The following is a 16,731-nucleotide window of genomic DNA, read 5'->3' as shown; positions in this document are numbered from 1 at the left end:
AAGTTCAGAGAAGTTCATGTATACCTGAGAAGACATCTAAGCCACTAAAGTGCTTAAAGTGATTATCCAATGCGATTAAGTACAAGATTAGAGAGGGTTTAATGCTTATAGGCCTAGAGAGTGTGTTGCTAGGTGATTGCTGTCTAAAGAGTGGATCAAGGAGTGATCCAACCTTATAACAAGTGGTACGCCGATACCTTAGAGTCTTGGTAACTCACCGGCAAGCTTGTTGACCCTCTGACTTGGTGTGAAGCGGCTGCAAGACGATTGTGCGGGGACACGGAGACCCTTGCCTTAGCGGCTCAAGCTCTAAAGTGATCACAGCGGCAAGGATTCAGAAGAGAGGCTAGTGGTGAGACTTTGCCTTAGTGGCTTGGTGGTTTATTTGGGTGAAGGCCTTGTCTTTGTGACTTGGTGGCTCAAGAGCCATGACCGGTGCCGACCGAAAGCATATTCTTTGTGGAGCTCCAACGTGAACTAGGGGTGATATTTATGCCATCGATACCATAGAAAAAATTCTTGTACCGAGTTTGTTCTCTCTACCTTATTTATGTTTCTGCATATACATTCTTGCAATTTACCTTCTTAGATAGGTTGCAAGCTTTTTGATCGGTAGAGTAGAAACACTAGATAAACCTAGAGCACATATAGATAGAATTTGATACAGGTTTATCTTGTGTAGTTTTTGGAACTGAAATAGTTCTAAGTGTTCTAATTCACCCCCCTCTTAGGACGTCACTGATCCCTTCATCATCCTTGAGGAAGGCTTTGATCTCACTGTGGACCTTGCTCTACATGATGGGCATGTCATGACGTTAGATGGTGCAGGTCAGCAGCAAGTTAATGAGCCGAGCAAGTCAGGGGGTGGAGGTGTCGGTCTGACCTCCGCAGCTAGGTGGTGAGGAGCCGCCGGACGGCTGGAGTGGGGTCACGAAGCGGAACTCTTGAGGGTGGCTAGTCAGAGGCGGCGGATTTGGGGGCAGCTGGTTAGATAGGGATATGGATCCTAGAAGGGATCAGTGATGTCCTAACAGGGGATGAGTTATGACATTTAGAATCTATTCGGCTCCAAAAATTACCTAAGATAAACATACATCAATTTCTATCTAAATGTTCTCTAGGTTTATCTAGTGTGTCTTCTCTACCAATCAAAAGAGCTTGCATCCTCTAGGAAGGTAAATTATAAGAATGTAATCGCTAAAACGTAAATAATGTAGAGAGAGCAAACTCGGTACAATAATTTTTATCCCGTGGTATCGATAACATAAATACCACCTCTAGTCCACGTTGGAGCTTCAAAAAAGATATGCTCCCAGTCGACACCCAACCACAGCTCTTGAGCCACCAAGTCATAAAGACAAGGTCTCGACCAGATGAGCCACCAAGCCACCAAGACAAGGTCTCACAACTAGCCTCTCTTTCGGTTCCTTACTGCCGTAATCATTTTGGAGTTTGAGCCACCAAGACAAGGGTCTCCGTGTCCCCATAAACGCTTCTCGTCATCGCTCCACACCAAGTCGGAGGGTCAACAATCTTGCCGGTGAGTCATCAAGACTCCAAGGTGTTAGTGTACCAAGAGGTACAAGCTTGGATCACTCCTTAATCCAATCTCTAGGTAACAATCACCTAGCAATACACTCTTTAGGTCTATAAGCACTAATCACTATCTAATAGTGTGCTTAATTGTCTTGAATGATCACTTTAAGCACTTTGGTGGCTTGGATGTCTTCTCATGCGCGCATGAACTTCTCAGGATTCCAACAACCTCAAATGACTGAGTGAAGGGGTATTTATAGCTTCAAACCCGTGTACTAGCCGTTAACCCAACTGCTCAAAAAAGTTGTTAAAACCGGATGACCCGATGAGAATAATAATACTAACACCGGATCATCTGGTGAGTACACTCTCATAAACTAGCTATTGGAACCCCCACTCAAACCTCTATGAACACCGGACACTCCAGTGTATACTTCATCTCTATCATCAGACTATCCGGTGAATATATAATTAGCATCTGAGCCAACTGCATCATCTTTGTGTAAATTGCTCTGGTGTAAGCATTCGATGCACATCACTTCATCACTGGACTATTCGATGCCTTGAACTTCATTTTGCCTCTTTGCACTATTCATTATTCAATGTAGTCTTGCTTCATTACCGGACCTTCCGACGTGTTGATCTTCGATCTTCCATGACTGTAACCTTCTTTGGTAAAAATGCTCCAGTGTCTATCTTTCTCTGATCACCGGACTATCCGGTGGGTTGTTCCATTCTACCTTCTGGACAGAAACACTCTAGTGTTGTCATGCTTTGATCACTGAACTATCCGATGAGATTCAGTACGACACCCTTCTCTGAAAGAATTGCTCCGGTAAGCACACTTGCTGATCATCGGACCTTCCGGTGAGGTCTTCAGACCTCTCTTTCCATTTGTCAAATATGTTTCGATGAGTTCAACATCTATAATACCGAACCATCATATGAGGTAAATCTTTTGAAACTTCTTCAATTTAATCAAACTTTGTTTTAATTATAGTAGCTTCTTCATGTATTGTATACTGAAATCTATTAATATATATTCTTGACAAATATATTAGTTCTATTAATTATGTTGTTATTAATTATAAAATCACAATCATAACCTAATAAAACTATTTTTCTATAACCCTCTAATTATGACTAAAAATAAAACTCTAGACTCGTAAACCAATTCAAACTTGATTCGGCTCGATACGGCTCAAGTGCTAACTAAGCCGAACCCAAACCGTCTTTCCAACTCGATGGCCAACTGAGCTGAGGCCAGGCTGGGTTGCGAGGGGCTCGGTGGCTCTGTCGCTGACCCACTGGTGCTAGCACAAATCTCGGCCTCTCCGCTCCGGCTATTTTGGGATTTTAGACAAGAGACATCGCCGTATTTGAGAAAATAGATAATATGTTGGCGTATTTACAAATTTAGCATCCGTATTCGGAACCTCAAATGCCGAAAACTGATTTTCGGTAACTCAGAATCCGAAAACAGCCCGGCCCCATAATTTTCGGCAACTCAGTTGTCGAATACGGTACTGTTCACCGTATTCGGCAACTCAGTTGCCGAAAACACTGTAAACAGTGCCGTATTCGGCAACTGAGTTGCCGAATACGGCCTCTGCATGCGCCGGCGCCCGGAAGCTACAGGAAAGAAGCTAGCAAGCAAAAGTGTATAAAAGTGCATGCTTTTTATTTAATTCACGATTTTTTTTTAAAATACAAAAATAGTCCAAAAAATCTAAATATTTTCATGATCAAACTAGAGATCACCAGCAACCTATTTTAATTAGTTTGGTCCAAAAAGTCTGAGCCAATATTTAATTAGAATTCTTCAAATAAATCAACTTTTATAAATTCTAGCAATATTTAATGCCTCAAATAATTTCTAAAAATCTAGAAAAATTCACTAATATTGTTATAATGTGATATAATAATTTATAAAAATATTTCCATCCCTATGTTATTTAGTGTAAAAGTGAGTTCCTTTGTAATGCTTCGTTTATATGTATTTTTATCATTTCATGTGATATTCTCTTTTTAATTCAATTTGAATAAAAATAATGCAACATGCACAAAATTTTGGTTCTCATATTAATATTAAGCCTTTGTAATGCTCCATTTATATTTTTTTTTATCATTTCATGCCATATTATCTTTTTAATTCAATTTGAATAAAAAATTCAAACATGCACAAAACCTTGGTTCTCAGATTAATATTAAAGCATTTATAGAATTTTTTAGCTTCTTTCGTGTAGCTTCCGGGCGTCGGCGCATGCAGAGGCCGTATTCGGCAACTCAGTTGCCGAATACGGCACTGTTTACAGTGTTTTCGGCAACTGAGTTGCCGAATACGGTGAACAGTACCGTATTCGGCAACTGAGTTGCCGAAAATTGTGGGGCCGGACTGTTTTCGGATTCTGAGTTACCGAAAGTTAGTTTTCGACGTTTGAAGTTCCGAATACGGATGCTAAATTTTTAAATACGCCAACATGTTGTCTATTTTCTCAAATACGGCGGTGTCTGTTGTCTAAAATCCCAAATTTGCCCTCCGCTCCAGCATCGATTCTCAGTCCCTCTCCTGCAGGCACGCCGCGAGTCTCCGCCGGGCGCCGCTGCCCTTCTGATGCCTGCTCGTGGCCACCGTCTCTCCGCTCGCCTGTGGCCGCCGTCTCTCCGTACGGTGCAGCCGCTCGCTCGTCCGCCCTTAAAAGCCGCCTCTCCCCGCCTCCTCCAAACCCTCGTTTCTCTCATGCGCTGCGCCGTCGCGTCTCTTCGACGCCAAATCCGAGACTCCGATCTCGTGTTCACCGCAGCGCGTCAAGCACCCGACTCCTAGTCCAATCCGCTCTACTCACCTCGCGTCAGGTGGTCCACTCCTCGAGATCTCTCGCCTCGGAATTGTCTCTTGTTTTTTTTTTCTGTGCTAGCTTGCCTTGCTCGATCTGGAGGGGTGGTGGTGTTTGCGTGGGTATTGGTTGATCTGGTGGTTCTGGCGTTGGATCTATGGTGATTCGTTTTAGACTTTAACAAAAGATGAAACAAAAATCTGAGCAATTTAGATCTTGGAAGCCTGCCCGTGAAAAGGAAGTACTTCAGGTAACTGTTCTTACAGGTTGCTGGTCATGTTTCATATGAACTCATTTTCCCAAAGGACTTGTTGTGACAGTGCTGTATTTATATTAATTATCTCAAGAAGGAAGGGAGACGAAATGAATATGAGATGCACAAACTCTTGGCCTTGAATCAGAGACAGAAAATGGTTTGTTCCCTCTCTCTATCTCTTTTTTTTTTTTTTTCTGTTTCAGCATTCAAATAACATGGTTGTCACTTGCACCATTCTGCTTGAGATTGTAGGTTTTACAGCGGAAAACTGAAGAAGCTGCATCTACTTCGAAAAGATTGAAGGAGTTGCTGGAAGCAAAGAAGTCCACCCGCATATAAATATGAAGTTGGTTCATTTCCTTCTGCCTAGTTCTTTATATTACAATTCTATGGTTTTTCCAATACATTGTTCTGTGAAGGGAAATATTTCACTATCTAAGTTGTTGCTCTGATCAAATATGCTTAATTCTCTAACCAAAATATGGTATTATTACAGCTCCTCCCAGCGAAAATTTAGGATGGAGTCTTCTCTGCTATCATGCCTCCTGAGGCCCTTGATATTACTCGCAAGTTCATAAACAAACCTGTGAGGATCCTTCAGCAGTGCTGTACTGATGTATGCTTGTCCTGAGATTTCTTACATGTGCATTGGCAAAAATGCATACTCTGCAATATTTATGTATTATATTCCATGATCTGTTGTTATTCAGAAATAGTTAGTGATGTATTGTTGTATGCTTGGATCATGTTTGATTGGTCTGAGAAGTTAACAGCTAAGAAATATAGAACCACAACCAAGTTAACAGCTAAGAAATATAGAACCACAACCTTGGCTAAGTTGGCTCGCGAGCCAAGCCAAACCGACTCAGACGGCAATGAGCCTGAGCTGAGTCCATAGTCTAGCTTGGTCACCTAGCTGAGCCGAGCCTGACATGGGCGAGCTCATGTGACTCAGCTCGGCTCGTTTTCATCCCTATCGCATGGCAAATTTGGAAATTTAGACAACATACGCGATCGTATTTGCGAAAATAGACAACATGTCGACGTATTTGCAAATCTAGCACTCGTATTCGGTATCTCAAATACCGAAATTTGAATTTCGGAAACTGAAAATCCGAAAACACCGTATTCGGCAACTGAGGTGCCGAATACGGCACTGTGGGCTGTATTTGGCACCTCAGTTGCCGAATACACCCTATACTCTGCTGTATTCGGCAACTGAGGTGCCGAATACAGCCCACAGTGCCGTATTCGGCACCTCAGTTGCCGAATTCAGTACATCATGTCACTTTCACGTCCTGTCGATGCTTTCGGTGTGTGCGTGCCAGCGGGATGCTGCTTTTGCGCTTAATAAAAGCCCTGGCTCGCAGAAGAGAGAAGGGAGAAGAGAAGAGAGCAGCAAAGGAGAGAAGGGAGAAGAGAAGAGAGCAGCAAAGGAGAGAAGGAGAAGAAAAGAGAGCAGCAGTGGAGAGAAGAGAGTAGCAACGGAGCAACGCTAGGAGAAGCAGCTCGAGCAGAGGGGGCAGCCAGAGAGGATCAACGCGAGCAGCAACCGCGCTCAATTTCCTTAAGGTAAGTTTTTAGATTACGTAGTTAATTAGTAATTATAATTAGATTTTTCTTAGTTCGTTCAGAAGTATATTAATCATTTCGTCAGTATATTGTTAAATTCATTCAAGTACATTTGATTAATTATATTATTTTGGTAAATTAGAGTATTTAAATTAATGATTTAGTTGGGTTATATAATTTTTATTAGTAAGTGTGATTAGATTCTTTACTTAATATAGTAACATGAATTTACGGGATTTAATCTAGGTAATTAGTTTTATTAAAGTAATATAATTACGTAGTTAATTAGTAATTATAATTAGATTTTTCTTAGTTCGTTCAGAAGTATATTAGTCATTTCGTCAGTATATTGTTAAATTCATTCAAGTACATTTGATTAATTATATTATTTTGGTAAATTAGAGTATTTAAATTAATGATTTAGTTGGGTTATATAAGTTTTATTAGTAAGTGTGATTAGATTCTTTACTTAATATAGTAACATGAATTTACGTGATTTAATCTAGGTAATTAGTTTTATTAAAGTAATATAATTAATCAATTAACTTGATTAATTAGTTTAATCACTTAGGTTTGGTAGAACCGTAGAAGATAGTGTCCAGTAGCAACAAAGATGCATATTAGTTGTATATTGCACTATTTAATTAGTATTATTTTTGTACTTATTATTTATTACATGTATATTTATTTAGGAGATACGGTATGATTTTCCATATTTATTATGGAGAACGTCCCACAGTTTTGCACGGGAGACTTGTAACAATTCAGAACTGCCAGCACATAGAGAGTTCGGTTGAGGTACCTATTGATCTAGATTGCCTGAAATCACATATTATGCGCCTTTTGCGTGTGAACCAGCAGTCCCATACTGTTGTCTTAGAGGGTGTACGGCCGCGGCTTGTTCCAAATAGCTCGGTCATTGTCCATACATTGTTCGAGATGAGTAGGAACAACGCATGGGCTTTGTACTCACGCAAGGCATTGGAGGAGAACTTTGATATGGCGGTGTACGTAAACATAGTGTCACGACTGGTGCAAGGTGATGCAGTGACCACTGTGGAAGGCTCAAGCCAGGAGGTGATGCATGAAGAGGATGGAGGGCATGTCGGGGAGGGCAGTTCCAGTAGAGAGGGAGGTAGAGTGGACCCTGGTGAGGTCGATGCAGGATGCATGGATAATGAAGACGGTGGTAGCGGGGATGAAGAAGCTGCTGACAATGATGACCCGGTCCCGGCGATCCAGTACTTTCGTGGTACTGGGCTCCTGGAGTGTGTCGTCGTTGAGTATAACACCTTATCTAACTGGGGATACCAGAATAGCGACATTCAGGTCGGGCAACAGTTTCGTAACAGAGGGGAGGTCATCCACTTTATTAGCAACTATACTGTAATAACAAGAAGGGACCACAAGTGCGCCCGGTCTAACCCTACGGAGTATGAGGTCAGGTGTACGAAGCACCCGAATTGCCCTTACTTCGTACGAGCACATCAGCCGAAATATGAGAACTATTTTGTGATTAGTAGACACACCCCACATACATGCAGCGAAGAGGCTATTAGGAATGTGAGCCACGCCGTTGATGCGAGGTTCGTATCCCAACTCCTCATCACGCTTATTGGCACAGAAATTTGTTTGTCGCCAAAATCGATTATGGGGGAGGTGCACACTAAGACTGGCATGCTTATCAATTACCACACCGCGTGGCGAGCGAAGCAGAAGGCGTTGAAGATGTTGTTTGGAAGCTTCGAAGAGTCATACAACAATGCTCCGAGACTGCTGCAGAAGATTGCCATGACGAATCCAGGGACTCAGTGGGCCATGGCGGATGAGCCGATCAGGCTAGATGATGGGTCATATAGCACCACTGACCGATACCTCATTAGGTTATTCTGGTCCTTTGGACAATGCATCGAAACATTCAGGCATTGTAGGCCGGTTGTATGCGTGGATGCCACATTTCTAAGCGGCAAGTTCCATGGTACCCTTATGACAGCAATGGCGGTGGATGCAAATAATCAGATCATTCCTCTCGCCTTTGCAATGGTTGAGAGTGAAAACAATGATAGTTGGCTGTGGTTCCTCACCTTGGTAAGGACACGTGTCGTGGGAAATAGGGAACGAGTTTGCGTCATCTCAGACCGCAACAAGGGTCTTTTGCATGCGTTGGACGTGCTGCATGATAGCACAAACTGCTCCATTGCATGGCCTGATGTGGAGAGAAGATGGTGCATGCGACACTTGGGTGCGAACCTGTACACAAGGTACCGCAGCAAGTCGCTTGTAAAGAGATTCAAAGGGCTATGTCTTCAGAACCAGCAGGCGAAGTTCAATGAGATATGGAGAGAGTTAAATGAGACCACTCGCAAGATGATGGCAGACCAGCAAGCAGGGGAGGATCAACTGCGGGCGCAAATGGTTGGGGGCCAAACTATCGTTAGTCGTTCACGTGGTACATTTAGCCAGTGGATAGCGGGGAAGCCGGCGGAGCGTTGGGCCCTTATCCATGACACTCATGGTGCCAGGTTAGCGCATAGAATTGTAATGATCATATTGTACCGATTCTTATGCAAATAGCCATTCTAAAATTATTGTATCCCATGTTAGGTACTCCATCATGACAACGAACATAGCGGAGGCGTTCAACAATGTCCTGAAGGGAGTACGGGGCCTCCCGTTGTGTGCCATTATTGAGCTCACATTATACAGAACGGCGGACTACTTTCGAAACCGTGGTAATGCTGCTATGAAGTGCAGCACACGGTTTTCACCTAAGGTGGAGCAAATCATATCAAGAAGGAGGAGCAAGGCACACTTTCATCGGTCGAGGATCTACGACTTGGCCAACAATGACTTTGAGGTCATGTGCCGCCGTAGGTATGCTTCAGGGTATAGCGCCGGGGACACCGTGCAGCAATGTCAACTTGGACCTAACGAGGTGAAGTGCACATGCAATAAGCCAAAACTGCACCATATCCCGTGCTCGCATGTCTTAGCCGCTTGCAGGGACATAGGTGGCAATGACGGATCACAGTACGTATCACCGTACTTCACGATCGATGCATTGAGGAGCACATGGCTTCCAAAGATGCGGTCCTTTAACATCGGAACCAACTACAAATCGATCGAGGGCCCTAAGTGGGTACCTTATCCACGAGCACGACGCACAGATCCTGGAAGGCCTAGATCTACGAGGCTGCAAGGTGACATAGATGAAGCAGATGCTATTGATGGCCTTCGCAGGTGCAAACTTTGCAAACAACCTGGACATGACAGGAGGACTTGCCCGACCCGTCAGTAAACTATCAGCCCACTGTCAAACTGAACTGTCTTAGAGACTTTGTATTGTAAAATGTTATTCACCTGTTAGTTGTACTACTTATTGTGCATTATGTGGTTTGCACTGTACCCCTTTAGACAAGAAGTGACCATTGTATTGTAAATGTAATTTTATTTATTTATTTCGTGTTTCTTAAATATTCATGGATCCGTGTTTTGATGCAGAGACAGAGCGTAGGTAGTCAGTGAGCAAGAAATCTATGGCGGGATCCTCTAGTACAGGCTTTCCATGGACACCTGCAACGATCGCTATAGCACTTAATGCCTCCTTACAGGTTGTGCGCGAAGGAAATGATGATCCGTTAAAGGAGAACAACATAATCCAAGCCGTGGCGAAATTGCATGCAAGACCCATATGTTCTAGGTTAACCGCGCCACTCCAATGTGTAACCACCGAGGACCTTAGGGCCCTCTTGTATCACCGGCGTCAAATGTATCTGAGGGTCCGCGAACTGGCCGACCATCCTTCTGTGATAGGTTTCTCTAGGAGGCAAAGAACGATAGTAATGTCGCCAGACCAGTATGCATCCCATATTCAGGTATGTCATATAAACATTTGGTCACCCTACTTATCTTATTTCCATTGATTCAAACGGTCCTCTTCTGCGTCAGGCTTTCCCGGAAGATGAACAGTTGATCAACAAAGAAATCTCACACTTCTTGACGATGTGTATGCTCTTCGGCGGGGGTGTGATGCCTGGTTCGCGTAGAAGACGACGACAGTCAGCGAATCAAAGGGGTACAGAGGCGACCTCTACGAATCATCCAGATAATGACGAGGACGAAGACGATGACGATTTCATGCCCCCCATGCCTAGACGTTCGAACAGAAATACAGGAGAAAGTTCTAGGAACACTGCAAGAGGACGTTCACGCACAACATCGAGATGCCATACAACTGATAGGGAAATAGGACGTGGTACCACCTCGGAGAAACCTCAAGATGATGACGACGACGATGATTTCATGCCACAACGACCCCGCCCTCCGAGGCTTCCATCTCCGGAGGACACCGATGACCCTGAAAATGATGATGGATTTGCTCGTACTCATTTTTACAACTTCCCAGAACCACCTCGGAGACGACAGCCATCTTACCTGGATAGCTTTGACCATCGCACCTAGAATTCTTACGCTAATTTGCGTCGCCACTTTCCTTCGCCCTAAGCATCTATTGTAACCCTATATATTTTATTCCCTTAAGGCATGATATTATGTTCTTTAGGCGTATCGTACATGATAATGTTTGTTGTTGTTCGCTCTTTATGTGTAACCTCTGTACCGGGTTCCATGCTACTTATGCTTTACAACTACTATTGTTTCCTCTGTACTGAGAATTTCTTAAATTAACAATACAGTGAATAAGACATAATAGGGATGACCTCGACATTAAAATCAATAATACATGTGTCATGACAAATTGTCCTGGCTACTCAACGGCGACGATGCCTCACACAATCTCCAGGCGTGTAAGCGTCTGGCGGGTGTGTGGCTCTCATCCCAGCAGCCTGCGCAGGCCCCTGCCTTGCGTGCCCTTGGTCGTCTTCATCATCATCTGCCTGCCCTGTGGGAACCCCACCGAACGTGTATCCCGCCCCGCTTACTCGGCTCTGCATGTACCATGCCGAAGGATCCTCGTGCGGAAGTGTGGACGGCCCTAGAACGTGCTCCGATGGAGTCCAGTGTGCCGAAGGCTCGCCATGCTGGTACCAATGTGAACTTCCAGGTTCATTGAGATCATGGGAGGACTGTCCGCCGAGTAGATCAGTGAAGGTGGCGGTCGCATGCATTGCAGCACCCCAGTCAAAAGCATTAGGGTCGCTCCAGCAAGGGGTCTGCTGCGTGTAGTCAACGACGTCCTCCTGATGAGTAGATGCTGCAGCCGGAGGTGTCATCGTAGCCGGAGGTGCTAGTGAACCCAGCGTAACCTGCTCGGGCGCAGGAGGCTACGTGCACTCCTCGGCCTCAGCACCGGAACATGAGACATGACGCGCCGAAGCTGAAGATGTATGTCGTGATTCTGACCGGACGGGTTCCTCACGAGCACTGGATGACCGCCTGCTGTGGGAGGACCGCCTGCTGTGGGAGGCACGAGACGGGTCCATGGCATGTTGGTCGTACCCCCTCCATTGCGGGGCACACCCACCTAGACCACGTATAGCGTTTAGGAAGCGGGATCCTCTTGTCCTCATGTACTCCCGGAGAGGGTTACGATCCCTCTGCGATGATGACCTGCTTGGTTCCCCAAAAGGTTGATCCGCTTGCGTATGCATCTCATACGCCTCTTCAGTCTGTATAAGATGAGGGACATGTCAGTAATACACAGATTTTCCAAAGAAAACCAATATAAGTAACGCATCACTTACCACAACATGAAGTAGGCGGGCACGATCCTCGGGGAAGGGTCTGGGGCCCGGCTGTACAGGTCCGCTGAGTAAGGTGGCACGCGTGCACGGACGGTACCAAGCAAGGTAGTCCCAGTATGTGGCCTCGTCGTATTGTCCAGCAGTAATGATGACATCCACCGCAGCTGATTCTGTCCACCTCCGTATGTACTCGGCATTCTTCGATGCCCAGTCCTGCGTGCCTCCGCCCCCCTTTGAGCTCCACCTGTACGTGACATAAACAGTTATAATTTGTTAACATGGATAACCAATGTACTAAGGCAACATACAATAACACACTTACTCGTGCGCCCGTCCGGCGTCTCGTGGTGCTGGAACAGGCACCACCTGTCGGTACCCGAACTGCCTCTGTACACGTTCTGGAGAATATACTTCCACGCAGTTCATGTACAACAAGAAGCATGTGGTCAACCATAAGTCTGCGTCACGGCTACAAGAGGATGCCAGGAGTCCACCATCTGCAATTTCTTTTACTCGTGCCATACGCCATGGATCCCAATCCACTAGATCAGCGCTAAGGATGTCTAGGTCACTTATCACCCTGGAGTAGTTACCATGGTCTTGCTGCTGACTCCATCTTAGCCTGGTATGAATCCACCGATACCCCATCGTTGGCCTTATGTCATCTGCAATGCCATCAAAGATGTGAACTGGGTAGTAGCACTTGAGCACCCAAGGTCTGAAAATCGGGAGGTACTCCCAACTCCATAACTGTAAGAGATGTAAGCACCCTGTAATGGTTGCCTTCCTCTTTGTTCGCTGGGTTGCATCACACAATCCTCTGTAGGTTGCAGCCAACACTGCAGATCCCCAACTGTAAGATGTAGGCTCATAAGGATGTGACGCGAGGTGGGCTGCTAACCATACAATATGTGGGACGACATAATCGCCTGCCGTGTTGCAGAACATGATGCCTCCGAGCAGGACGTATAAGTACACCTCATAGTGTTGCATAAGTGTATTCTCGTCCGCATCCAGTGGGCATGGACCGAACTGTGTCAGCCCATGAACCCAGGACATGGAGAGGCCAGCATCCTTCCCGTCGTATTGCACACCAAACCTATAAGATGCAGATGGTCAATGACGCTTTAATAGCACTGTAATATTTTAAATGCATTACATAACAAATAATTACCTATCTGCAACATAACCCTTCCACTGCTCCCTTGCGGGTCGCGAAACTATTAACGGGGCACCCCTTATTGGAAGCCCGGTCAGCATGGCCACGTCCCGCAGTGTTACTGCCATCTCACCAAAAGGAAAGTGGAAAGTGTGTGTCTCAGGACGCCAGCGGTCGACGAGACCTGTGAGCAGTGCCTCATCAATTGCCGGGAGAGGTGTCCTACCACCGACCTCCATGGGAGCTCCGGCCATCATGAGAGCGAAAGGTAGTAGTCCCGCCCGTGCGAGTAGCTCGTGGAATCGAGGGTCCAACTCCTTAATCTTGTGCACACTCCGGGCTCGTAACGGACCCAACTGCATGAGTTATCCAATACATGTACAGCGTTAGTTCAAAATTCTCGTACCAATGAAATAGCACATATAAACGTGGTACCTGTTGTCCTGTGAATATCATCCTTCCCCTATGGTTCTCGTCGTACCGCTGCTAAAGAAGCTCGGGAAGACCACCATGAGCCATGATAATGATTTAAGGCTTCATGGTTCAACAAATAGGTGAACAACAAATTAGAATATATTACAAGCTTCATAATATTGTATCTGCTAAACAAAGGTACACGTAATTTTTTCTAATTTTACCGGATAAGGACATTCATATAATTATACTAAGGACACAATCTAATTACAATGTTGAAAGAAATTCATGATATCAAACTAATTAAATAATATAATTATATTCCCTAATCAAATTCATATAATCAAACTAAGCATCGTAATTAATTAATCTAAGTACTCTAATTTATCAAATAATTTAATTCATTTAATCTAATTAAATAAACTAAGTACTCTAATTAATTAATCTAAGTAATCTAATAACGTAATTAAATAATCTAATTTGTATAATCTAAGTACTCTAATTAAATAAACTAAGTACTCTAATTAAACTCTAAGTACTCTAATAACGTAATTAAATAATCTAATTTATATAATCAAAGTACTCTAATTTATCAAATTAATATAATTAAAAAAATGTAATTGAACGGATTAAACAATCTACTCTTGAAAAACTAATCTACTTCGAAACGGACTAACCAAATAAGCTAATTACTCTAAATAATATTACTAACCTAAGTATTAAATAGGTAATATAAGGACTAACCGGTACGAAAGCTAATTAAGTGCTTGCGTTGCTCCTCTTCTGCTGATGCTTCTCGCGTTCCTCTGCTCCCTTCTCTTCTCCCTTCTCTGCTCTGCTGTTGCTGCGACCTCAATTTATTCAGCAGACCAGCGATCTCTCCGCATGTGGCGCCAAAACAACACATGCATGCACCGGCCGAAAGCATCACGGGAGGGAAGGGAAAATTGATTGATGTGACGTAAAAGAGATTGATGCGACGCAGCAAAAAGCGGTGGCAAATCGGTCGGCCGGCGTATTCGGCAACTGAGGTGCCGAATACGGCCCACAGTGCCGTATTCGGCACCTCAGTTGCCGAATACAACAGTGCCGTATTCGGCACCTCAGTTGCCGAATACGGTGTTTTCGGATTTTCAGTTTCCGAAATTCAAATTTCGGTATTTGAGATACCGAATACGAGTGCTAGATTTGCAAATACGTCGACATGTTGTCTATTTTCGCAAATACGGTCACGTATGTTGTCTAAATTCCCAAATTTGCCCTATCGCATGGATATTGCACGTGTGTTAATATATGGATTTAGATCTTAGGTGTCAGTGGTTGTATAGGACGTTAAAGGATCCTGTCCATGAGGAACGGGAGGATACCCCTAGCCCTAGGTGCTAGACCTAGATGTTTTTTTATTAGACCTAGACGTTTTGGATCGGGGCACATGAGGAATTTGGATAGGGCCGGCGGCAAAATAAATTTTTTTGCCAGTGTGTTTGTCGGATTAGTTTTTTTTTTATCGTAATCCAGGTTAAACCGGGTAAAGTTTTCCCTGCTTGAAATACTAGACTGTAGAAAAGAAACAGAGTAAGACACGAAGGGATGGCATGGGCCACAAGCTCGTGACGGGCAAACAAGCAGCGCCGCCGGCTGCGCACTCTGTGCCAAGCACCTCGGCCATCTCAACTGCGCCCCGCAGCCGGATGGATCGTCGTACGCCGGCTGCCGCAACGCCCGTGTATCTTGCTTGCCGGCTTGCTTCCGCTTCACCGCTGCACGAGCCGAGGACGACTTGCTTTACCAGAATGACGCAGGAGATTTGTGGAAGAAGGCAAGTCGTAAGCACTACTCAGTAATCAGTAGCTCTTTGGATGGTCTAGCTGCTGCCTGCTACTCTCTGCTAATGCTGTACTTTTGGAGGACTTGGACAGCCGAGCAGGCCGAGAGGGGGCCGGCCTTATAAGGCCTTTCCAGATGCAGGGTTGGCCATGTAATGCACATAAGCTAAATTATTACTTATTGTTCTATGGTAACTAAAGGTGATCAATTTAGATTTTTGGACGGGCCACGGGCTCACGGCCAAACTTGGCCCCAACAATCCTATGAAATTTTTTATTTTTATATTTCAAAACTAAAAAATTACAAAAATAGATATCTATTTGAAAAAATGGCAGAATAGGCTATTGTCACCGGTTGGAAATGCGACAGGTTGCTATTGCCTTTTCAACCAGCGACATGTTAAAAAATATAGAGCCGCAAATTTCACACCCCCCATTTGAATTTTGAAAAACCAACTCATTCGAGCAACGATCCAGGATCTTCAGGCAATCAAAAGCTGATTTTCTAGGGAATTCAATCCGATTGAACACGAATATCCTGTTAGCAGGTAAAGAATTTGTGATACTATTGAAAACACTGGAAGAAGTAATCAAAGAGCTACTCCTATGAAGTACAGACACAATAGTAGAAAAAAGAATTGGTGTAGGGAGTGTTAGAACCTATGAGAATTGGACTGGGACGAGCCTGGCCGCAACGGATCACTTCAGCAAAATATGCTTTTATCTACTTTTTGTTGGCAACCATTGTCCATTTCTCTTTCTGTTCCTGATTCCAGGGTTCTCTTTTGGATTGAGGGCCTCCTTTCGCCCCATAGGTGGATGAAGATTTTTGAACTAATCACATTCATATGGTCTCAACTTGTAGACGTAGAAGCCAACCTCCTCAGATGAGATTGAGAATTTGAACGCTCAATCATCCAGCTGAATCACCTTGAAACAAGACGCATCACCTCAAGAAACTATTGGAGATTGTTGCCCACCAAAATCTTCATTAGTCAAAATTTGTATGGACCAAAAAAGATCACTAGAAAGAACTCGTGCAACCCTTGACCTAGGGTAAAAACAACCGAAACACCAAATTGATTCCAGACCATGCCTGCAGACCTAGACCAGGGCTGAGGTCTCATCCCGACTGATCAATTGGAGAGGAAGACTAGGAGGAGACATGGCCAGAGGAACAGTGGTGGGTGGGGAGGAGGAGGCAAGGGGAAGTGAGTGGCGGAGAGGAGAGAGGGCCATTTTTTTTAGTTAGTGATCTTAGAAATGCATAGATGAAACATGGTTACCGTCATTGATACCTTAGTAACTAAAGTGGGTGCTATATCCCTTAGAATTTTCTTTGTAGTCTATACTGAGGAGAAGGAACAGTGGTGGTGGGTGGGAAGGAGGAGGCAAGTGGAGGGTGAGCGGCGGAGAGGAGGGGCCATCT

The 16,731-nt window shown here is 44.4% G+C and overlaps 2 protein-coding genes and 1 long non-coding RNA gene across 3 annotated transcripts; 2 read left to right on the top strand and 1 right to left on the bottom strand.

Annotated features, from left to right (window-relative positions):
- The first annotated feature begins 4,079 nt into the window (after positions 1–4,079).
- Positions 4,080–5,564, top strand: LOC133886871 (uncharacterized). The gene is made up of 4 exons (XR_009903465.1): positions 4,080–4,623; positions 4,724–4,786; positions 4,882–4,975; positions 5,126–5,564. It is a non-coding gene; the product is annotated as an uncharacterized LOC133886871 (long non-coding RNA).
- Positions 5,565–9,434: 3,870 nt separating this feature from the next.
- LOC133886343 (uncharacterized) lies at positions 9,435–10,662 on the top strand. The gene is made up of 2 exons (XM_062326077.1): positions 9,435–10,076; positions 10,150–10,662. The coding sequence occupies exons 1-2, from the start codon at positions 9,738–9,740 to the stop codon at positions 10,660–10,662; spliced, it is 852 nt and encodes a 283-aa protein (XP_062182061.1). The 5' UTR covers positions 9,435–9,737.
- Positions 10,663–12,564: 1,902 nt separating this feature from the next.
- LOC133886342 (serine/threonine-protein phosphatase 7 long form homolog) lies at positions 12,565–13,334 on the bottom strand. The gene is made up of 3 exons (XM_062326076.1): positions 13,078–13,334; positions 12,640–13,002; positions 12,565–12,568 (listed from the first exon to the last, which is right to left on the bottom strand). Exons 1-3 carry the CDS (start codon positions 13,317–13,319, stop codon positions 12,565–12,567), a joined length of 609 nt encoding a protein of 202 aa, XP_062182060.1. The 5' UTR covers positions 13,320–13,334.
- Between the last annotated feature and the right edge of the window lie 3,397 nt (positions 13,335–16,731).

The sequence above is a fragment of the Phragmites australis genome, chromosome 12 (genome assembly GCF_958298935.1).
Source record: "Phragmites australis chromosome 12, lpPhrAust1.1, whole genome shotgun sequence".
Lineage (NCBI taxonomy): Eukaryota > Viridiplantae > Streptophyta > Magnoliopsida > Poales > Poaceae > Phragmites > Phragmites australis.
The sequence above is the reverse complement of the archived record's forward strand: the minus strand, read 5'-3'. Positions and strand labels throughout refer to the sequence as shown.